At 37.4% G+C, this 23,232-nt stretch overlaps 2 protein-coding genes across 5 annotated transcripts in view; one reads left to right on the top strand and one right to left on the bottom strand.

Annotated features, from left to right (window-relative positions):
- The window catches only part of MCM8 (minichromosome maintenance 8 homologous recombination repair factor), a 32,250-nt gene extending 21,234 nt beyond the window's left edge, over positions 1 to 11,016 (bottom strand). Inside the window, exons 1-9 of the mRNA XM_081340501.1 lie at positions 10,718 to 11,016; positions 9,558 to 9,724; positions 8,485 to 8,559; positions 6,837 to 6,919; positions 6,029 to 6,178; positions 5,104 to 5,207; positions 2,421 to 2,619; positions 2,056 to 2,141; positions 971 to 1,122 (exon numbers count right to left, since the gene is read on the bottom strand). Of these exons, the coding sequence (XP_081196627.1) occupies positions 971 to 1,122; positions 2,056 to 2,141; positions 2,421 to 2,619; positions 5,104 to 5,207; positions 6,029 to 6,178; positions 6,837 to 6,919; positions 8,485 to 8,559; positions 9,558 to 9,699 (991 nt within the window). The 5' untranslated portion in view covers positions 9,700 to 9,724; positions 10,718 to 11,016. The remainder of the gene's footprint in view (positions 1 to 970; positions 1,123 to 2,055; positions 2,142 to 2,420; positions 2,620 to 5,103; positions 5,208 to 6,028; positions 6,179 to 6,836; positions 6,920 to 8,484; positions 8,560 to 9,557; positions 9,725 to 10,717) is intronic.
- A 1,452-nt stretch (positions 11,017 to 12,468) lies between these two features.
- Positions 12,469 to 22,859, top strand: TRMT6 (tRNA methyltransferase 6 non-catalytic subunit). 4 transcript variants are annotated; one of them, XM_081318414.1, is made up of 11 exons: positions 12,469 to 12,725; positions 14,668 to 14,795; positions 15,852 to 15,961; positions 17,202 to 17,293; positions 17,383 to 17,466; positions 18,187 to 18,311; positions 19,160 to 19,422; positions 20,473 to 20,558; positions 21,292 to 21,394; positions 21,490 to 21,576; positions 22,118 to 22,859. In XM_081318414.1, exons 1-11 carry the CDS (start codon positions 12,619 to 12,621, stop codon positions 22,268 to 22,270), a joined length of 1,338 nt encoding a protein of 445 aa, XP_081174540.1. In that variant the 5' UTR covers positions 12,469 to 12,618; the 3' UTR covers positions 22,271 to 22,859. The 4 variants fall into 4 exon arrangements, with proteins under 4 accessions (XP_081174540.1, XP_081174539.1, XP_081174542.1 ...); XM_081318413.1 differs by having other exon boundaries at positions 12,471 to 12,725; positions 19,160 to 19,506; XM_081318416.1 differs by having other exon boundaries at positions 12,576 to 12,725; positions 14,703 to 14,795; positions 19,160 to 19,506.
- The last annotated feature ends 373 nt before the right edge of the window (positions 22,860 to 23,232 follow it).

The following is a 23,232-nucleotide window of genomic DNA, read 5'->3' on the forward strand; positions in this document are numbered from 1 at the left end:
AAGATCATGATAATCTTTCTGCATTAGGATGTAACATAGGATATTACCTGGTTTGGGTAATGAAATGTCAACCCTGAACTAGACATATTTTCATTTATTAGCTGGCTTTAAATGCCCTGTTTGCAAAGCATATTTATTTACTGCATTTGTACCCCACCATAATCCAAGTGATACTTGGAGGCTTAAATGATGGAGAAACATTACAAAAGCCGCAATAAATCTTAAAATCCAGTAAATAAAATAAGCTACAAAATCCAAGTGAACTAAGGGAAAGTTACCACAAGATAAAAATATAAAAATGGCTAAAATTTCATGTTTAATCATAATGGTCTCTGGAAATGTTGAATTTTCACTATCCTGAATGATATCATACTGCTCCAGAAGACTGCTCTGCCACTAAAAACGCAGCACCTTTTAGCTTCAACTGTCCTCACTACCCAGAAGTAGAATACTAAGAGCGGTTTCTTTGTGAAAACACTATTTTCAAGTAGTTGTGTACCAATATAGTGATCTCTGTTTTAATTTAAATCTCATGGCTGTAGTCTTTGACACTAATTAAGTTTCACTTTTGGCCCACTAATTGGGCAAAATACGAATATACACATAGCAACTGAATTAATAGCCATTTTCTAAAATAGATATGTTAATATTTATTTATTTTTTTTTATTTATTAGTTTTTATAAACCGCCCTTCTCCCGAGGGACTCGGGGCGGTGTACAGAGGAAGGAAGGTCTACAGATGAACAATAAAAAAGTAATAAAAACAATATTGAAAACAAACTGGGACCCCAATTAACGCTATCATGCCAGGCCGGGTCGCGTCGGAAGGTACGGAGGTCGGGGGCCATCCGGATTTCGGTTGGTAAGCTGTTCCAGAGGGCTGGCGCACCCACTGAGAATGCCCTCCCCCTGGGGGCCACCAGCCGACATAATATATAATATATAATATATAAAATTTGATATAGTTCACCTTCTTCCGTGTTCGATACCTTGACAATTCCTGCAACAGTAATCACATCACCTGGAACACAACTATCTACAAGATCATGAACCAATTCACATTCTATTGTCCGGGGAATTCTCCCAGCTTCTCGCTGATCATCTGACATGAGTTCTTGAATTCTGGAATACCAAGTTAATAAAAAAAAGAAAGAAAAACATGATACCACTGGTGGAGGAGAATGAAGATTTATAAAACATTGAGCATGTATAGGTAGGCCAAAACAAGCATTCTGACTTTTGCTTTGGTTTTGGAGTACCAATATATTTCTGGGAAACACTTTTTAGAGCTGAAGATAGGTTGAAATGAATTATGAATTAAAGATCCACAAAATCTTTCTTAAAATATGCACCCATCCACCCTCAGAAACACACACATATCTTATGGAGAAAAGAGAAGTACAAGTAGCCAGAGTTCAATAGGGAACGGTTGCTGGAATTGGGTATGTGTAGTTTAATGAAGAGAAGGGTGAGGGGTGACATGATAGCAGTGTTCCAATATCTCAGGGGCTGCCACAAAGAAGAGGGAGTCAAGCTATTCTCGAAAGCACCTGAAAGCAGGACAAGAAGCAATGGATGGAAACTAGTCAAGGAGAGAAGCAACCTAGAACTAAGGAGAAACTTCCTGGCAGTTAGAACAATTAACCAATGGAACAACCTCCGGAAGTGGTGAATGCTCCAACACTGGAGGTTTTTAAGAAGAGACAGCCATTTGCCTGAAATGGTATAAGGTTTCCTGCCTGAGCAGGGGGTTGGACTAGATGACCTCCAAGGTCCCTTCCAACAACAACAACAACAACTTATTATTATTATTATTATTATTATTATTATTATTATTATTATTATTATTATTATTATTATACCAAACTTACAGAAAAAGGACATTACTATCTCTGGATTAAAGAAAACTTTCTATCTTTGAATGGAATTACTATTCAATAGAACTTTTTAACATTACAATAAAAGAGATTGTACAATTAATTCCTCACATTTACTATAAAATCAAACTGTAAATAATCTAAATTTCCAAAATATTGGGGAAAATTATATATTTACTTAATCGACTGCCAGTCCACGGTAACCGTGTAAGGAGAACTTCTATCTGCAGTGAAGGATCGTCCGTGACATTCAGGCAAAGAACACTGAAACACATTAATGTTCAAATTTAGTACAAAAAAAAAAGTTTATACCACAGCCGTATTTATTGTGCTTGTTTTGGGGAGGCTTGCACTTATACTTAATTTTTCTTTTCATCATAAATAATACCCTTAAAATGAATTACAATTTGTAAAATCCCTTTTGTCAAAGTGTTCATGTCCTTAAAACGTGCAGTAAACTGCACAGCATGAAAATGTATTACTTTAAATACTAATCACGAAAAGTAGGAGGTAGAACTTTTGATTTGAGGGCTTTTTTATTACCTTTGTTGGGAGAGTGTATTTTCCATCAGGGAGAGGAAAACTCTGAGTATTTCCACAGGTGCTGCATATAAAGGCCATCTTAGTGCAGATAGGTTTAATGTTACTGACACGCACAACAGTCCCACGTAAAGCTACATACTTCCCATAGCAATTAGCTCGAATATTCTTAATTTGAGTAATTGGATCGTAGTTGTACACTCTAAAAATATTAAAATATATTCAAATAAAATAATAATATACTGATAATTCAGTGAGAGTTCATCATGTTTAAAATAATGGCACTATTCATATAATAGCAATTGGTGAAAATAATGGTTTGTGTTATAAATTCGAGTGGTAATAAACAAAATTAATTTGTCATAACTTACATGTGTCATGCATGGATTTAAATGAAACTGAATGTCATTTTCTCTAAATTAGGGGTGTCAAACTGCCGGCCCCCGGGGCCAGATGTGTCCTGTGGAAGCCGCGCCTACCCATTGCCACCAATGGCAAAACTGTCCCGATACACTGCACGACGTCACAGGTTTGACATGTCTGCTCTAAATGAAGCCAATGCATTATCATTTTTTTAGAAGAATATACTGCATATATTAAAATAACATTTTTTTCTATTGTGAGTCAGTCTTAGCACAAACAAATTATAATTGTAAAAACTTATTTCTATGTATCCACTTTCATTTATACTGGAAATTATTTTAACAGACCAAAAGCTGCATGTATGTATGCATTTGGATATTAATGTATGTTAATAGTTAATGACAATATTAAACATAAAAAAACTTCCTGGGATAAAGTTTTCTTTATTATTTGCTACATTCAGTTTAGGAATCTTTATAATGTCGTAATTGTTATGCCTTCCAGAAAATAATAGATCCAATGGTGCAAAAAACCAAAACATTCAATAATGTCTTGAAATGTTTAGTCCTGCTACAATGATTTGGTACAGATTTGGTACAGTGATGAGATCTTTTCAAAGCAATGTTCTCCAAGGCAGAAAATAATTACTGCTACATGGTCTAAATCAGGGGTGTTAAACTGCCGGCCCACGGGCCGGACACGTTACGCGGAAGCCGCACCCACCCCATTGCCGGCAATGGCAAAACAGTCCCGATACGTTGCACGATGTCACATGACGCGAGTTTGACAGGTCTGGTCTAAATGAAAGTTCTTATTACTTGCATTCAGGCATAATAAAACCCAAGATTGCCTTCTGGAGAAGGTCTATTTTAGGCACACTTAAGCCCATTTATTTTATTAGGTCTATTTCCAAATAACATACTTCTCTTATTTCTGAGTAATTAATGGCTAACCCTGCAGATGTCTATGATTTCTATAGAATAGTTTCCCAGGAGGGATAATATAGAAAATTGCATTTGCTATAAAGTAGGAAGGGACGCGGTGGCTCAGTGGGTTAGGATGCTGAGCTTGTCGATCAGAAGGTCGGCAGTTTGGCGGGTCGAATCCCGAGTGCCGCGTAACAGAGTGAGCGCCTGTTACTCGTCCCAGCTTCTGCCAACCTAGCAGTTCGAAAGTACGTAAAAATGCAAGTAGAAAAATAGGGACCACTACGGTGAGAAGGTAACAGCATTCCATGCGCCTTTGGCATCTAGTCATGCTGGCCACATGACCACGGAGTCGTCCTCAGACAAGCGCTGGCTCTTCGGCTTTGAAACGGAGATGAGCACCAGCCCCTAGAGTCGGAAACGACTAGCAAGCATGTGAGGGGGAACCTTTACCTTTACCTTTATAAAGTAGGAATGGAAAAATATTTGGCCTCACAAATCAAATAAACAGGAAGATGCAGTTCTATCAAGGCATTTCTCTGAACTAATTGTGGCTTGTTGATAAATCTAAATGTGGGCAGAGAAATTATTCCTACATGCAGCAATGCTATTACTGCTCATTATTTCAATTAGGTGACTGAAGGACTGGTGTAGCTGGCTTGAGTCAGAGAAACTCCATTTTTGTCCGTTTCCCTTTTTAGCACCTTGCTATGCCTTAAATATTCCTGAAAAGATCATGTGGTGGCTATTATATATATAAAAAAGTACCATCCTTTCCCCCAGAAGCAGTAGATTTAAATCTAATTCCTCTTTCTTTTTTATATACATTATCTAGAAAATTTTGTATAAGCTATCGATTAGAAACAGAAGGACAAGGAGGGCTACAATATATTGGTAATGAACCCACTTTCTAAGAGGGCCATCTACCTACCAGTGGTAGGAGTAACTTACTAGTTGTTGCCTATTGCTGCTAATTATCATGTGATTTTTGTGTTTTTTTGAAATGTATAAATTTACTGTACGTTTCAGAGGTTCTTGATTTGTGACTTGGGTCCCAAGAGCACCTCTTTGTTGCTGTACAGAATAAAGAGGTTGAAATTTCCTGTGATAAATTGGCTCTTTACACCAGGTTAAAAACAACCCCAGCATTGACTGGGCCAATCCACCATTTGGTCAATATGACTGCTGGTACAAGTTCAGTATCACCTTTCTGTGATATTCCAGAAATTAATAACATTATTAAACTTTTTTAGGATTTCTTCTGCTATCTTTTTTCTCAAAAATGTCAGAGACTTAAAGAGTTCTTGCCATTCTGTACTCCTATACAAGAAAGTTTACAAAACTTTAAAAAACATTTTCAGTTTTTCTCATAATTGAACGATTTAAAAAATAGATACCTTGCATGAATATGTGGCACATTTACAATAGGCTCTTCATCAATGGGTAGCCCTTCTTGCTCTTGCAGTTTTGCAGCATGCTTTTCGAGGTCTTTGATCAAGACCTAGAGAACAAAAAAGAAACTGCCTGAATTCCATTAAATAATTAATATAGAAATATCATTTTTAGAAGCAGATGGTGCTTTTAACTATCAAAGGGAAGATTTTTCTTGCAATTTATTTTTCTTTTCCACTGTAGTATGCACTGTCCCTGCCATACCATTCCAAAGGATCCCTAATCCCCACAAATGAGGTTGTTTAGAGGCCTCTGCAATTAAAGAGACCAAACTATTTAGCATTGTAAAGCAAAATGTGTTTGTAAAGCACCGCAGTTCCAAGTCCTAATGCAGCTGTATTTAACTTTCATCTGCTACTGTGTGTGAGAATTCTGATGTGAATATCAGCAAAGATGCTGTGCTTGCACACATGCGCAGACACCCGAACAGCCTTTGAAGGAACTACATGAGACCTCGAAATGATGGGACCGCTTTAATTCATATTCTGCTCATGCTAGCCTGCTTTTCAAAACCAAGGTAATCTTGCTTAACACACATACAGAGGATTAGCATACATAAGCAGGATTTCACTATCAAGCAGTTATAAAATGTCCATAATCCTTCCTTTTTTTATTATCACATCATTTAACCCAAGGATATAAAAAAATGGTTTAAGATTTGGGCTCAAACTTTATGTAAATTTCTAAGTCCTGTTGAATTCAGCCAGGCTTAATTTTAAGATATGTGTATGTATGGATTGTATTATTATTATTATTATTGCTTTTTATTGAAGTGTAAATATATTTGTTCTCTTATACCAGATAAGATTTGCATTTTGTGTATAAGGCTTTGGAATGTAAAAATATCTATTACTTGTCTAGTGCACTTACCTGGTGTATGGCCAGACCCATGCAGTCTAATATTTTTTGAGGCGTATCTCTTAATTCAGCAGCAACATCAGGTAACGATTCCACTAATTCTTTATCGCATATCAGTTCCTTATAATCCACAAGAATACCTCCTTTTCTTTCTATTTCATCCTATAAAATAGAGGTGCGTTGAATTGGTGTTCAGTAAAGTTATAACTCTGTTTGTCGTTTACTCCATTACACATTATTTTAATCACAGTCGTAAACTGTTCAAGCCTTCTCAAATATTAAAGACTGCCAAAAATACCAATCATGGATTTAACTGCCTCATATTCCAAAATACACATCATTTGCATTATATGATGATGCTCTCACGTGTTCTTTGTTCACTGAACCTAGCAACACCACTGACTTATACTACCCTCTTTTCACTCTGAGCACAAAATAAAAAGGATAAATTATATAAATTTGACTGAAAGATAACAATACACTGTGTAACTAGTTAAACATGTGAACAACAAAACGGGTATAGTTTAGGACAAGGAAACTCTTCCTCATTTTCTAAAAATTTCTTCTATTTGTCCATCCATCCAAATCTTAGCATTAAACATCATATCATAGGGAACTGAAGAAAAAGATTAAATAAATTTTCTAAAGGTTCTTACAGAATCAATCTGCAAACTCTTAGGAAAAACAAAATTAAAATGTTCATAAATACCAGAAATACCTTGGATTCTCTCAGCACAAGAAGCAAATATACAAACGTGCATGGTTAAACCAGCTTCAGAAAACAAAAGTATCCAAAACAACATATAATCTAATAACTTACCTTATCATAAAACTCTATTCGAGATTTGAAAAAAGTTTCAAAAGCTTCAATCTTCTGAACAAAAGGTGAGTTGTCATCATATACTGAATTAGAGAATGTTGATTAATACAGTTAATATAGTTATGGCTGTAGATAACATTGAACATATAAGAACATATTAAACTCATTATTGATTTTACAAGCCAATCTTTAATATACTAACAATACATTATATTTAGTGCAACTTTAAAAAGTTCTGCTGAGGATTTAAAGACACTCCATTAATATTTACAATACTAAGAATTTCATTTCTTCAGGTAAACATAATCTTGACCATCTTTTATTTTACAAGCATTACTTCGACTGCAATTATCATACTTAATGAAGCTACATGCCAGAGAGAAATCTTATAGCTTCATTTTATGAAGTTTTAGGCATGCCCAAAATAAGTAGTTGAATTTACATGATACAGGTTTTTAACCATCATGTGATGTAGCACTAAGTTATAATGAGAGAATTCAGACGCCATACCAAGACCAATTACATTAAGGTTAGCAGAGTGTGTGAAATCCAACTACAAAGTGCTTAGCAATGCAGAGGAATGATACAATGTTAATATTTCATTGAACACAGGTTTACTTCATCATACATATGAAAACTATTGAGCTGCATGATAAGGAAAGTCAATATAATACTATTGTATTTTAGAAGTTTTTATATTTAAAAAACTAAAAGTTTAAGAACTTTTTATCATATTCTAAAACACATATTGAATTTATTCCTGATAGGGAGACTCGATTTTAATTTGTGTACCTTTCAAAATATTATATAACTTTTTTATATAGGTTTGTTTATTGCAAACAGCACAACTTACACAAACCTTATTTCTGCATGAAACAAACCGTACTACTCAATATGCAAATCCAAATGTTTACCCAAAAGTATTCTGCTTGCATTTTATTTTTTATATAGTATCAGAGATATGCATAGCAGATTTGACATACTGAAGTCAGATTTAGACATCACATTAAATTGTAATGGTGGTGGTTTTTTAGTGTTTGTTCCACTTGGTTGCAGCATTCACTTGATTTGCACTGCACTCACCTAGTCCACACTCAAAGCTGTCAATGCAGGATGCAATAAACCTTGTTTTTCATTTGGCTTGTTGCAGAGTCTGAGGTTGATTAGAGCTGAGAGGGAATGAGTGGTCCAAGTTCACCCAGTGGATTTCTGTGCACTAAGGGTGACTAGAATCTAGTCCCTCCAACTTCCAGTCCAGCACCAGCACTATACTGTATTAGCTCTTTCTCACTTTATGTTGTGACAGTTATACTAAAATAAGCCACATGCTTGTTATTTCATCACACCAACTCAACTTCTTCAGTCAAATGCAATTTGCGATATATGTGGGAACACGCCTCTGCCAATCCAACCAAAGGGTGATACTCCAGTCCTGCGTACCTCATTCAGGCAGAGTAGGAATTTATGTGGACAGAACAGGAACAATTTCTGGCAGTGAGCCTGCTTTGTGTGTGCAATTAAAAAAAAATCTGTGACCCTGTCCTCAAAATTTGCTCATGGTTTCCCAGAGCATCATGTTCTACAGCTTGTAAATTTCAACTCTAATCAGCTCTCAGTTGTACCATATACAAAGAAAGAAAGCCCTCACCTTCAGAGAAATAAAGTTTCCAACCTTTATATGGAGCATCCTGGTGCAGAAGAGTTTGAATAAGATGAGGTTGTGCTGAAAAGTATCCCCTCAAATAGTCAGTGATAAAATTGAGCATTTTAAATTTGTTATTAAAAACAATTTATATACATGCTGTAGCTGCAAATAACATCTAAAATAATAAAGGTAATAATTGCCTGTACAGGGGGACAACCTGATCGTAAGATGCATCTTTAAAAATTTCATCTAAGTTATAGTATAGTAATCCAGGCATTGTATTATGCTATTATAAGTGGGGGGGTTTTCCAGAAACTTTTTTTTAAGTCTCCAAAGCAAATAAGTCATGCAGGGATGTTCCTGAGATATTTTGAATGACTTTGATTGAAACCTTCTAGGTCTTTTCATTCAAACAATATCATTGGTGGCACCCCATACCTTTTGGAATTATGCCAACCCATATGGTTGGCCCTCCAGAAAAGGCCAAGGCAAGCAGCCAAAAGGATAAGCAAAGTTCCCAACTGGTTGAGCTCAAATATATTTTATTTTTGGCTGCCATTTCATTGTTTTAACTGTGAGAGGGCTTTAATGGTATGCATTGTTTTCTTGTTTTAGGTGACTTTTGTACACTGCTCAGAGTCATCCTTCTTCACTTGGGCAATCATAGGTAAAGGTAAAGGTTCCCCCGCACATGCGTGCTAGTCGTTTCCAACTCTAGGGGCCAGTGCTCATCTCCGTTTCAAAGCCGAAGAGCCAGCGCTTGTCCGAGGACGTCTCCGTGGTCATGTGGCCAGCATGACTAAACGCCAAAGGCGCACGGAACGCTGTTACCTTCCCACCGTAGTGGTCCCTATTTTTCTACTTGCATTTTTATGTGCTTTCAAACTGCTAGGTTGGCAGAAGCTGGGACGAGTAACAGGCGCTCACTCTGCTACGCGGCACTCGGGATTTGACCCGCCAAACTGCCGACCTTCTGATCGACAAGCTCAGCGACCTAACCCACTGAGCCACCGCATCCCATAAGAAATCATTCATATCATATGAATGCTATAAATATAGCTGTGGAATTAACATACCCGATACTACTTTCTCGCCAGCATTTTTCCAGTTTTCTCTCTGTCCACTTCCTTTTCCTCTCCCTTGCCATCTTCCTCTTCTCCACCTTGGAAAACCACCTCCTCCTCGTCCAGAACCTTTCTTGCTAGGCTCAGTACTCATCTTGGCATTTTAACAGATCTGCATCCTGAATTAATTAAAAGACAATAGATGTGTAGCATACATTAAGGTTGGAAGTAGTAATTAAGGCAGACATCAATTTGTTTCTATGGTGGTGTTCGTACATTATTTTAAGTAGCCGTTTACTTCAGGTTCCTGCCCTCTAGCCCCTCCATATACCCCAAAGGTAAATACCCGGCTAAGTCTGTAAATCAAACTAAATCCTGGTTTAGCTATTTTTTATTGAATAAATCATAGTTACTTTTGGACAATGTTTTACACTTTTGTTTACAAATGACAAACAATAAGATTTACACAATACATCAGGCCCAAACCAAATCATAATATTATGGATAAGCTTATATATGAATCTTCAATATCAAGTTATCATTTCCAGGCATTAACTGGGCCACGAAGAATAGCAATTCAACAACATTTAGAAAATTTCAATTCCCTATTCCTGACTCCCGTTAACTACTGTAGAAAGTTAGACTGGTTTAAAGGAACTTCAGGCGTGAGCTAATGTGGTAAACCCATGATTCTTGGAATTGAATCCTATAGGCACAACACAAAAAAACTATCCAAATACACGTGTTGCAAATCTATTTAGGAATCAATTAATACAGCCAGGGTTACTTTCAAATAAATTTTGATAGCTCTGCACAAACCATACCCTTTCACTGCAAACGCAAAATCATTTTTTAAAAACCGTATGTATACGTGTAACTCAGGGTTCTTCAAACTTGGCCCTTTTATGACTCCCAGAATTTCTGAGCCAGGCACGCTGGCTGAGGAATTCTGGGAGTTGAAGTCCACAAGTCATAAAAGGGCCAGGTTTGAAGACCCCTGATGTAACTATTCAAGGAAAACATTTATTAAAACTGCTACTAATCAGAGGACCCCTTCTTTCTTTCCCAAGCACACTCCATGGAGCCAACAATTTTTTAAAAGGAATATAACCCAATTATCGGTGAAGCTAGTCAACCTATATCAGGCGTCCGCAACTTCAGACTAAATGTACCCCTCATATAGTTCGGCGTTCCTCCATTTGAGTGAAACATAAAAGAAATCCTCGGCCATTCCGCGGGGAAACTCGGCTACATTTTTGTCTCTCGAACGCTTCGCTTTGGAGGTTCAAAGTCTCAGTTACCGCTGAATGCAGCAGAGAGAAAGAAGTGAAAACGTATCCGACCGAAAGCCGAGGGCGACTTGCCACAACGCCTCAAAGCGTCCCCGGTCGTCCGCACCTGAACCTCCTCCCCGTCGGTTCCCCTCGTTTTGTTTCGCTCTTCCATTTAATTTTGGCGCGGCGCAGCGAAGCCTCCCTCGGCATCGGGCGCTCGGCACCAATCAGAAATGACGCCGCTGCGCTTGCCGCGATTTCCGTAAGCGGGAAAAGGCAAGTCACGTGGGGCTCTTAACGTCCCTATTCCCTTCTTTCCCAACCTCAGCGGCTTTAAGGGACGTGGAACTTCAACTCCCAGAATTCCGTAGTACACAATGAGCATCGTGGAGAATTCTGGGAGTTGAAGTCCATATTACCCATTAGCGTTGCCGACGTTGGGAAGCAGTTGCGTGCAGACTTCTGGTTGATATGGACGAAAGGAGTTGCCTCCCACGTGCTTTTCCTGCCTCAGTTGCTGGAGAAAGATTTAAGATGCTTGTGAACCGAGAGGGAAGTCTCCCTCCATTTGACTTAGGCTAGCTAGAGGCAACGAAATGATATATGATCCTAGCATATTGTGCCAATGTACCCGATTTCTCATCGATTCCCTTCCCAAAAGCCCTACCCGCAGGAAAAAAGAGATTCTTTTCTCTGTTACTAGCCGGATTCTTGAGAAGGAAGGACTCACTGGAGAAGAGCCTAATGCTGGGAAAGATTGAGGGCAAAAGAAGAAGGGGACGACAGAGAATGAGGTGGCTGGATGGAGTCACTGAAGCAGTAGGCGTGAGCTTAAATGGACTCCAGAAAGATGGTAGAGGACAGGAAGGCCTTGAGGAATGTTGTCCATAGGGTCGCGATGGGTCGGACACGACTTCGCAACTAACAACAACAACAAAAGCCGGATTCTGATTGTTTTTCAAGTTTATATATGACCTTTATGCCTCCTGGCAAGTTAAGCCTCTCCTAGAGTTGGAAGCTGCATTTTGAATGGAGCAAATGAATGATCAGACTCGAGGGCGTATGCTGTTAAAACATCTGTCACGAACGCATCTTTCGTCCGTAGTCTAGGAAATAATGTATCACTGTGATGAAACACTTATTTTTAAAAGGAACATTTTACGAATGGAGGCAAATATACGCGTCTCAGGATCCGGCAAAGAAGATTATGCAGATGAATCAATTATGTGACGTAGCAGCGTTACAACACTAACTTCTCTACACGTCCGGCCCGAAACGGAGGAGAGTGGAGAGTTGTATAAAATGAGCCCGGAAGCTCCAGCTCCTAAGTTAAATTAGTAATCATCTCTTTTTCTACCTCTATGTTGTAAACCAGAAAAGAGTCTCTACATAGAGACGTCAAAGTATAGAGCGGCCGCACAACCCTACGAAAAAAAAAATCCCTAAGTGCGCGAGAGAGTTGCCGGTTGACTGCAGTTGCCCGGTGTTGTTGTTTTTAACCCTCATCGGACTCCTTTTTCACGTGGCCGCTGTGGCACCGCTCACGATCCCCAGGGCGCTCAGCGCCTCTCTATCCCTCGATCTTTATGACGAAATGGCAGTCAAGACCAACCGCTCTTCAGGAGAAAGGAAACAAAAGTCGCTTCCGTGGCTCGTGCTTTTGGGGGGAAACCGGAAGAGGGCCTTTCCTGAGTTGGCGCTTGCGCGCGAGGTTGTTTGTTTTTTTCTTCCCCGTTTTCATTTTCCGCGTGGAGTTCGGTCAGTTTCCTCGGCGTGAGGACTTCGGAAGGGTCGCCGCCATGGAGGCGTCTCCTCGGTCCTCTTCTCCCCATGTCATCCGCGAGGGAGACTGGGCTGTGCTGAAGCGGGACGACGTGTTCAAAGCGGTCGCCGTAGTGAAGCGAAGGTAAGCCTCCTGGTTTAGCGGGGGGCGGGGGGGGGGAGCGGAAGCACCTTCATCTTCTCCAGCCTTCTGTTTCATTTCGGCTGATTTTCTGGGGAAAGGAGTTCCGGTCCGTTTGCTGGAACTGGCCTTTCCGTTCTCCCTTTAGGCAGGAGGATTTCAAACCTGTGCACAGTGTGGTAATTTTCACACTAAGGAAGTTGGAAAATAGTTTTAAGAAGTGTGTTATATATTTTTTTTTAAAAAAACAATGTTTTTAGTTCCAGTCCGTTTGCTGGAACTGGCCTTTCCGTTCTCCCTTTATGCAGGAGGATTTCAAACCTGTGCACAGTGTGGTAATTTTCACACTAAGGAAGTTGGAAAATAGTTTTAAGAAGTGTGTTATATATTTTTTTTTAAAAAAACAATGTTTTTAGTTCCAGTCCGTTTGCTGGAACTGGCCTTTCCGTTCTCCCTTTAGGCAAGAGGATTTCAAACCTGTGCACAGTGTGGTAATTTTCACACTAAGGAAGTTGGAAAATAGTTTTAAGAAGTGTGTTATATATTTTTTTAAAAAAAAACAATGTTTTTAGTTCCAGTCCGTTTGCTGGAACTGGCCTTTCCGTTCTCCCTTTAGGCAGGAGGATTTCAAACCTGTGCACAGTGTGGTAATTTTCACACTAAGGAAGTTGGAAAATAGTTTTAAGAAGTGTGTTGTATTAAAAAAAACAAAACAAAACAATGTTTTTAATTAGAAGAAATATTGCTCTTCTAGTGGAATTTCAATTTTTCCAGAAAGAGGCAGCGTGGTTCAGTTGTGAGAAGACCAAAGCTCATCTCTCTCTCTCTTGGCAGTGGAGCTTCACAGGCTGAAGGTGTTGAGGGACTTGACAGAAAGTTAGAAGTGACTTAGGAATTCATAGCCGTCATGACAGTTATGGCCTTGCCCCAAGTTACAGGTGCAAATTGTACGGAAGATCTGGTTTCTGATTTCATTTCAGAGCAAATACTGTGGGAAAGAACTTTAGCCTGGTCCAGTCACTAAGGAGTTGTCAGCAAGAATATAAAGGTGGCTACTCAGTTAAATTGAGGAGTGTGGAGCCAATTCAAGTTCCCCTCTTAAAAGAAATCCCTTTGTAGGGTTCTTAGAGGCAGCCGTTTTCAATCATTGCCCCCTTTTAACAAGCACCAACTTTTGGGGATTCAGAAGAGCAATTAATAATAATAAACCTTTATTGTCAAAGTGCAACATGTGTACATTGAGATTAGCTGAGCCTCCCCCCCCTGCTCTCTCCCCCCAACACACAGTGACAACAAACCCTCCATCCTACCACACCATGTGAACCAACTACACCACACACCGGCCTCCCAAGTCAATTCTGCATAGGATTATGTCTCATTTAAAAGATTATGTCTCATTTAATACCAGATAATATCACTAGAACTTGGAGATAAAATTGAAGGTTATGCCTGTGTATGAGTTGTAATGGTTGTTAGGTACCCCATCTTCCTGTTCTATTTCTATAAAATGTTTCTACAAGTATTTTATGGAGTAATCTCTTGGTTTTAATCCTATTTATGTATAATTGGATTGTGAGCCCATCCAATTAAAATGATATATAAGCCTAGTAAGATAAATGTTCTGATTTTAATTTACTTGCACCTCTTACTCATAAGCCTTATAGTTCTTTCAGCTTATTTGCATTGAAACGAGTTGACTATACTGCAATTCATGTACGCCAGGGGTGTCAAACTGCCAGCCTGCAGGCCGGTTTCATCATACCAAAGCCACGCCCACCCCATTGCCGGCAATGCGAAAAGAGTTGCGATACATCGCAACACGTCATGTGACGTGGTGAGTTTGACACCCGTGATGTACACCATTTTATTCCTTTTTCAGCTTTTGGGTTGTGAACATTGCTGGGTTCTATGTTTTTAACTGATTTATCAATGCTTTTGTTTTTAGAAAAATTAGTTTTGAAAAACAGTGGTTCTTTTTAGATAATGCCATTGGGCATGTTTATGGAACATCATTTGAAGTGACTAGTGGTGGTAGTCTTCAGCCAAAGTGGACATTAGAAGAGATGAATCCAGGTATGAGTCCACCAGAAATTATTTAGAAAGCAGAAGTATGGAATGTGTGTACTTTGACATTATAATCCTGATGCTTTTCTGTAATTCTGATACTTTTCCTAAACAAAGTACAATATGGGGAGGAGGAACAAGGTAAGTATTTTAGTTGCAACTTTTAGTCTATGTGATAAAACTGCCCAGACCTATCTTGTGGTAAGATAAGTACCCAATAAATTTTATAAATAATAAAATAATACCTGCCAGTCTTTGTCAGCGTCAAAGATTTTTATCAACATCTATACAGGAAATAAGTTCTTACACTGGTGGCATGAAACTCTGATAAGAATCTTTGCTATCTTATAGATTGCCATGGCTGTGGAAGGGAACATTCTTTCATCTTTGATGAAAATGTGATGTAAAATTTTAAAAAAGTTTTAATGAGATTATATATAACAAAATAGAAGGGTAGATTCCGACTCAAAATTAGATTTACCAGATATATTTGATAGCCAGAACAAAAATTATGAACTAAAAAACATTAAATGTCTGCTTTAACATCTAAATTATTAATAAACAATGAGAATATCTAAATAATATCCAAAGTGCTACATTATTTGTTAAGATCTGGTTTATAGCATTTACTTGAGAAAGTTTCCATTGCTTGAGAATACAAAGTAATAAAGCATAATTCTTTCAGGAAAACTGTGATGTTATGGTTTATGTAAGAAATAAGCATTCTTGCAAGGGTCCTATGTGAGAAATGATGGGCAACTGAAATATACTAGCATCATTTAAATGTTAAATTTAATCAAGAAAGTTTCTAAAAAATCATCTCATCTGACAAAAAACAAAACAATACAGAAGCACAAGTGAAAAGAAGCTATAGTAACACTTCCTTTTGCCTGATAAATAAGTAAAAGGATTTAAGTCGTCCTAGTTTCCTGTTTTGTTTGCTAGATTATTATGGTACCAGTTAGAAATCATCTATGATTTGAAATATTTTTAAACTGTTAGTAATAGTTCTTACAAGCTTATTATTTTTCTAAATAATATTTCACAAAACTTTGTTTTATTTAGAAACAAAAGAAGCAGGTACAGATAATCGTAATATAATTGATGATGGAAAATCTCAAAAACTGACTCATGATGATATAAAGGCTTTGAAGGATAAAGGCATTAAAGGACAGGTAATCTTGTACTCTCTATTGCATATTATTGCTTCACAAGTGAATACTTTCTTTTAGAAAGCTATATTGCTAGGAAGTTACAACTAGAATCCTGTTCAGCTGAAGAATGTGAACAAATGTCATATAGTAATTGAAATTTTAGACTTAAACTGAGGAAACAACCAAAAAAAAATCACTGGATGACTTTGGACCAGTTGATATCTTTCAGCCCAATTTGAGCATCAGAGTAGCATTGCAATAAAACTAGGCAAGAACCCCATTTATGCTACCTTTTGTTCCAAAGAAAAAGCAGGATATAAATTTATTATTAGACTTATTATAAATCTAATAAATAAGAAAAGGGCAGTTGCTTTTCTATACTACTGGTAAATACAAGCTACTCTTCTAAAAGTCTCAGAGAATTGAAGTATTGAGTCTTAGACTATTTCATGTAAAGTACGAACTTTACAACTCAACTCTATTTCTCGTCTGGTTCTTGACTGGATGATATGTATCACGAATGATCACAATGAATGGAACGCAGCATCCATTTCATTTACATTCAAGTCATCGGTACTACTTTTCATGTATAGTTCTTTGAATTCTTTATGGCTAAATGTTAGCCTCGCATTTAGTCGATGCATGACTGCATTAAGAATAAATATATATTATTTTTTTATTTATTTTAATTCCATTTATATCCCGCCCTTCTCCGAAGACTCAGGGCGGCTTACAAGCTTAGCAGTAGCCTTCATTCTATGTATATGCCTGCTTATTAGGGCTTTCACACACACCCCAAGCGGCATTATTACAAAGTCAGCTTAATTGCCCCCAACAATCTGGGTCCTCATTTTACCTATTATAAATATATAAGATGTGTATGCGCACGCACACATCTTCAAGTCAATGTTAACTCCTGGCAACTGCCCGGGACAACTCCCTGAGTTTTCCTCACATATTTTTTTCTCTCCCTGAAACTGCTTGCCCTTGCCGCTTGCTCAGAGGGTGAGAATGTGTGACAGCTCCAAAATCAACCAGCTGGCTTTATGCCTTAGGTGGGAGTAGAACTCACAGTCTCCTGGTTTCTATTTTGGTACTTTAACCACAACAGCAAACTAGCTTTCCTACTAAATTTTAAAAAAAATTACTTGAATGCTCATTAGTCACTGTTTATGTACTGGGGATTCTTGTGTTTTGTTTTGATTTAAATGCTTTATAAATAACTATGAGAAGAGAATGATTAACCAATCTTTTTTTGAAGGAAATAGTTCAACAATTAATAGAGAACAGCACCACGTTTAGAGACAAAACAGAATTTGCCCAAGATAAATACATCAAAAAAAAGAAAAAGAAGTAAGTTGAATTTTAGAAAACAGATTGTTCAGTGAATCACAAATCATAAGTAGCTTTAACACTGTTTATTTGTACTGCTTTGCTTACAGGTATGAGGCAGTTATTACCATCATAAAACCATCTGCTCGTATACTGTCGACAATGTACTATGCAAGAGAACCGGGAAAGATCAAGTAAGGCTTAATGTATTTCATTTATATGGGGAATCTGTTGGACTACATCTAGCAGTAAATGAATGGACAAATGTTCTCACATCAGTAGTTACAAATTGATACAACCAGTCTGTAAAACGTGAGAATCTTTACCTGAAAGAATATAGTTTGCAATCATCTCTCTGTGTGTGTATTTTAAAAAAAGCATAGGAGATTTTGATGGTGGCTACCAACCAGACTAGAATTTGTATTAGTCATATCCTGCATGAATTTCCAGTAGACTTTTTTTTTTCCCTCAAAGCTCTCCTTTTGGTAGATGAAGGCAAAACCTCAGCTGCAGATTTCTGCAGATATATTTTTCTCATCAGTGCTACATAAACTATGATGGAACCTAAGGTATAATGAGTTAAAGCACTTTTCAGCTTCCATCTACAATACTACCCAGGCCTTTGGCGAGGGTGAATGAGACCCTTTGTTTCATTCCATCTGAAATGAACACACTGTCTTTTATTGATTGTGTTGTAATTTCTCATTGCAAGTTGCCCAGAATCATTGGGAGCTAGGCAACAGAAATGTTTAATAAAACATCATTATATCTTTACAGCCAGAATTTGTACTTGCTGAAGATATACATTAGAACTAGGAGGAATCTGGTATTTCTAATAAAATTTATTGTACCCAAGTATTTTAACTCACAGCAAAAGTAATCTAGTTGTGTGTTTTTTCTTCAAAATGTCCTAGCTATTTGCGGTATGATACTCTAGCCCAGATGTTAACTTGGGGAAATGTTCATGCTGGCAACAAGATGATAGTAATGGAAACCTGTGCAGGACTGGTGCTAGGAGCTGTAATGGAACGAATGGGAGGTGAGAATAGCAGAATATAATAATGTACAACTGGGAGTGTGAACATTTAATAGTAATATTTCTTTGGTAGTATGTGCATTTGATTCTAAAACTGGGTTGTTGTTTTTTACAGTTAAGCAAGATAAGCAGCTTTCTAAGCAAAACATTCATTACAAAATATAAAGATGTCAGAAAAGTAGAGAAATAAGATGCTTTTGGAAAGACAATTGTGATTTGCTTTATTTTTGTCTACTATTTTCAAGTTTTATGTAGAAGTAAACAGATAAAGGGAAATCTCTGTCATTGTGAATATAGTTATTGTTAAAAGTGTTCACTGAATTTAGCTTGAAGAGTCAGTCAAGATATGGCTGCTTGGATAAGTCAACTGAAATTTTTGGTTTGCTTCTCTTGACTGGTTTTGCCCCATTTCATTTTGCAAATATTTTGGAACTCAGCTGGGCTTCAGAACACCTTTGCTAGATATCATAGGGAACAAAGGAAGGCAGATGCTCTGATGCAAAAAACACAGCACCCGACTGAATGGCCAAGTTTGTGAAAGTGGGTCAGGACAAGTTCAAATAATCCTCCGCTTGTCCATAGTAATTTGAACTGAAATCGCCTGTAGTTGCTTGTCTAAAGCTCAACATTTTTTGGATCACGTGAAGAATCCATGACTTGCACAGATGAATGTGTCAAGTGAACAGTTTTGAAAAGCATTCTTTATGATGATGTTAAGCGTTGGAGATGACTTCTTTCATGCAAGTCACTGCTGTATTTGAGAGAAAATAGTTTGCTTAGATCATCACCGTGTCCTAGTGTAAGCCTAGTTTTATGCTGGCTGTATTTTACTTTGATCTATATGCTTGCAGGTTACGGATCGATTGTTCAGGTATATCCAGGAGAAGGACCTGTTAGAGCAGCCACAAGTTGTTTTGGATTTCCTAAAACCTTTTTTGACACACTCTCTGAGTTCCCCCTCAGCAAAGTGGCCAGCGTTCTGTCTGGAACATTTTCTTTAACATCGTTGCCTTCAGAGTCTGAAGAGAACACACCAGTGGCAGAAGACAAAAGTGGTTCAGGGGATGACAAGGAACTTTCTATACCAGAAGTAGACATGGAATGCTGTCCTAAGGTAGCTATGGAGAGCGGTCAACCTGAAGATCAAGAAATAGTGGAATTTACATCGGAGGCGCTTGATGATAAAGCCAAGGGGACAGTAAGATCCTGTCATTTTACGATAGTTGAAATTTAATTATATGATTGAACCCATTGCTATTTAAATAGGTATGCTTCTCAACGCAGAGAGTCACATTGCAGCATCAGTTGCTACATGAATGCTTACTCTGTTAGGCTTAGCTGCATTATATGTTAATTGCAAGAACTTTTGATTGAAATCAGATTTAATAATAATTAGAAATGTGAATAAGTGCAATGTACTCTGCACTGCTAAATATAGTCATAGCACCAGAGTAATGGTGGCGCAGTGGGCTAATGCCTCCTTAAGTAACACCAGCTGCCTGCAATTATTGCAGGTTCGCATCCCACCAAGGCTCAAGGTTGACTCAGCCTTCCATCCTTCCGAGGTAGGTAAAATGAGGACCCAGATTGTTGGGGGCAATTAAGCTGACTTTGTAATAATGCCGCTTGGGGGGGGGTGTGTGGAAAGCCCTAATAAGCAGGCATATACATAGAATGAAGGCTACTGCTAAGCTTGTAAGCCGCCCTGAGTCTTCGGAGAAGGGCGGGATATAAATGGAATTAAAATAAATAAATAAAAAAATTGTGAAATATTTTTGGAGTAATGGTGATTTCTGTTCACATGAAGTCAGCTATAAGTTAAAATACCTCGGGGTCTAAAGCTGATATATAGCAATGTAACCAAAGTTAGAATTAGGATGTTAGATAATTGACTTTATTGCAATGTTTAACACAAGTACTTGTTTAGCAAAATATTTAATCATTTAAAGTATTTCAGGTTGAAGCACTAGAATATATTTTGTCATTTTTAACAATTCTACTTTTGTCTTTCAAGTAGACCTTTAAATCTGAGGAAGCAATTAGAAAATTAAGTCCAAACCAGCTTATAAGTGTGTGTATTTTTGCAAAATGTTACAGAAGTAAAGGTTTTTAGAACTTCTCTAGTTCTTAAAACCGTTTAGCCTGAATTTATTCCTGTTTTTAGACACACGACAAACAAAAGAAACAAGAGGAAAAGAAGAGAAGGCTGACAGAAGCTGCTCTTTTGTTGAAAAACAAGGATGCTGATGGGTGAGAGTTCTGTTGTATTGAACCCATCCAGAAATATCTTGTTTTTATAATGGCTTTCAAAAAAGAAATTGCCATTCTAAAAAAAATGTAATTGGATGTTAGTGTTCATTGTCTGGGAATAAAGGAATACTTGTCTGTTTATCTTGAAGCCTAAAGGCAAGGCTCAGCCCTTCCCGGGTTTCCCTTTTTTCATTAGCTTGTAAAATTTCTGCGTTAGATTGAAAGATGCTGTGTAAATGGTCCAAATATTTTCAACACTGAAAGGATGAAAGCAACCTTTGCCATTGCTATAACGGAGAGGGTTTGTCACCACATCAGCTGTGATGAATGGCTCAGCCTGTCTGTAGGGTTAAAGATAGAAGCCCTTATAGAAGGAAAATAACCAAGGCATTAAAAGGTGGTTCTGATCTAAAGTAGAGTTGAGGAAATTCATGAAAGTTTTTTGTTCCTAATCTGTATCTGACAAAGCCCCTCTGATGTGTCCCTCCTTAACGTGGGCAGAACATTTCTTCAGATTTTGGCAAACCACCTGGTTGTACATGACTGTAATTTGCAGTCTTTTCCCTTTTTTTTTTAGATTCAATCTGGGATTCAAACTGTTTTTATATCTGTGTACAAATGTGGAACCAAATAAACTTTGCCAGACTTTTAGATACATTTTCGTAGCCAAAAAAAGGAACAGCTTTGATGTTTGAAAATGCAGCTAACCTGTGTCTTGTCTTATCCATTACAGTTTAATTGTAGCCAGTCGATTTCATCCTGCAAGTTTATTGCTCCTCTTGTTAGAGCTGGTAGCTCCTTCAAGGCCTTTTGTCGTGTACTGTCAATATAAAGAGGTGAACCCAATGTATTTTCTTAACTTAAATCTTTTTTTAAAAAAAATTCAGTAAGCTCATACATCCAGATTTTGTTTTGTTTTGTTTTGTTTTAGCCACTACTGGAATGTTACGCAAAACTGAAAGAGAAAGGTGGTGTCATTAACCTGAAACTTTCGGAAACGTGGTTACGAAACTATCAGGTAAGAATTACAAACATATATGTACCATAGAAAATGCAAGTAAATCAGGGAAATTATGCCTCTCTGGTCAAATGGATATTTGAAATTATGAAATGGGGTGGGGGGGATAGAAAATAAATCACTGTTGAGAGTATGCAAAGTAATTTCATATTGTAAGTATTCTCTTTGATTATCCACTGACAAACCTGCCACTAATTGTAATATTTTATCATGTATTGTTAATGTATTTTTGTTTCGATTCTGGTCAATGATCTAATAAAAATATTCATTCATTCAATTGGATATTATCATTGATTCATAACTATCAATGTAGAATAATGGTAAGAATTTCTTTTTCTGAAATTTCTGCAAGGCAAACCTAAGGGGCATTGAGCGTCTGATTTTCACACTTTTTGTCTAATATGTGTCTTCTGGAAGTCTTTTATTGCTATGTGTCTTCTGGAAATCTTTTATTGCTGTCTGATCCATGAGCCTCACAGAATGTGCTATTAGTACTGCAATTGTTACATAGCTTATTTGCCATTTCTTATCTTTTGTTAAGATCTTGCCGGATCGAAGTCATCCCAAATTGATAATGAGTGGTGGCGGTGGATACCTACTGACAGGTATCACTGTTAAAAATGAAAGCATAAATACCAGTGACTACCTAGATGAGCCATCTTCTAAAAAGCGTAAGCTTCAAGAGCACCATTAATGCTTCAGGAAACTATCCTTGTGTTCTGTTACTAACTGTATTTAAAGGCACAGCGGAATGCACTTTGTTCTTTTTTAAATCAGTCAGATTCAACCAAACTTTTTTATTACCAATGTCATTCCAGACTCGGGTAGTCCCCGTACATACGGAGTTTTATTTTAGAAGGATATGGTTAAGAATCGGTCTTCCTGGAAATGTTGCAAAAATTGACTGAAAGTCTCAACTTGCTTGTGTTTCAGAATTTTATTTTCAATTTCAAAAACTATATTCTCACTAATCCCCTTTCCATTTCTGTTAAAATCAACGAGTTTTTTTTAAAACTAAGTGAAATAAATGTACTATTGTCAGTGAGAGAGGCAAGACTGGTCCTAGACTATTGCACATTTTAACCATTCTGAATTTCAGAAAAAAGTAAACATCCCATATTACTTCAGAAATGTGAATGTAATGCTAGTCTGTTTTCACTTAACACTTTTTTAAAAAAAGAGAAGAAAAACTGGTTTCCATCTTTTTAACATGTGATAACTATTTTTATGTGGAGTTTTTAATTGTAAATCTGCATTTCAATAAATTATATTATTTTGTTGTACATGAATTGTTTTTTTTCTTTTAAGCAGTTAAATGATTGTTAAAATAAGCCTTCTGGATGGCAACCAAACTGTTGTGTTTCCCAATGTCCCCAAAAGTTCACCTACCATTGTACTGGGCTCTGCATTGTCTTGTATTTGTGAATTGACCCCCATTCACCCAAATTCAAACAACATCTAGCCAGATATGTATGTCAGTAGGGGCCACTCAATTCTTGAAACACTCTGGGGAGTCACAAGATTTAGAACATTGATCATATCTTTCAGTTTTGATTTTGGATCTATTGCTGCTTGATTTATTTCTTCAGTTCTTAACATTTTATAAGCTGTCTTGAATGGCTCGGGTAGAAAGTTAAGGTGTAAAGCATCTAATAA

Source organism: Vipera berus, assembly GCF_964194415.1.
Source record: "Vipera berus genome assembly, chromosome: 1".
NCBI lineage: Eukaryota > Metazoa > Chordata > Lepidosauria > Squamata > Viperidae > Vipera > Vipera berus.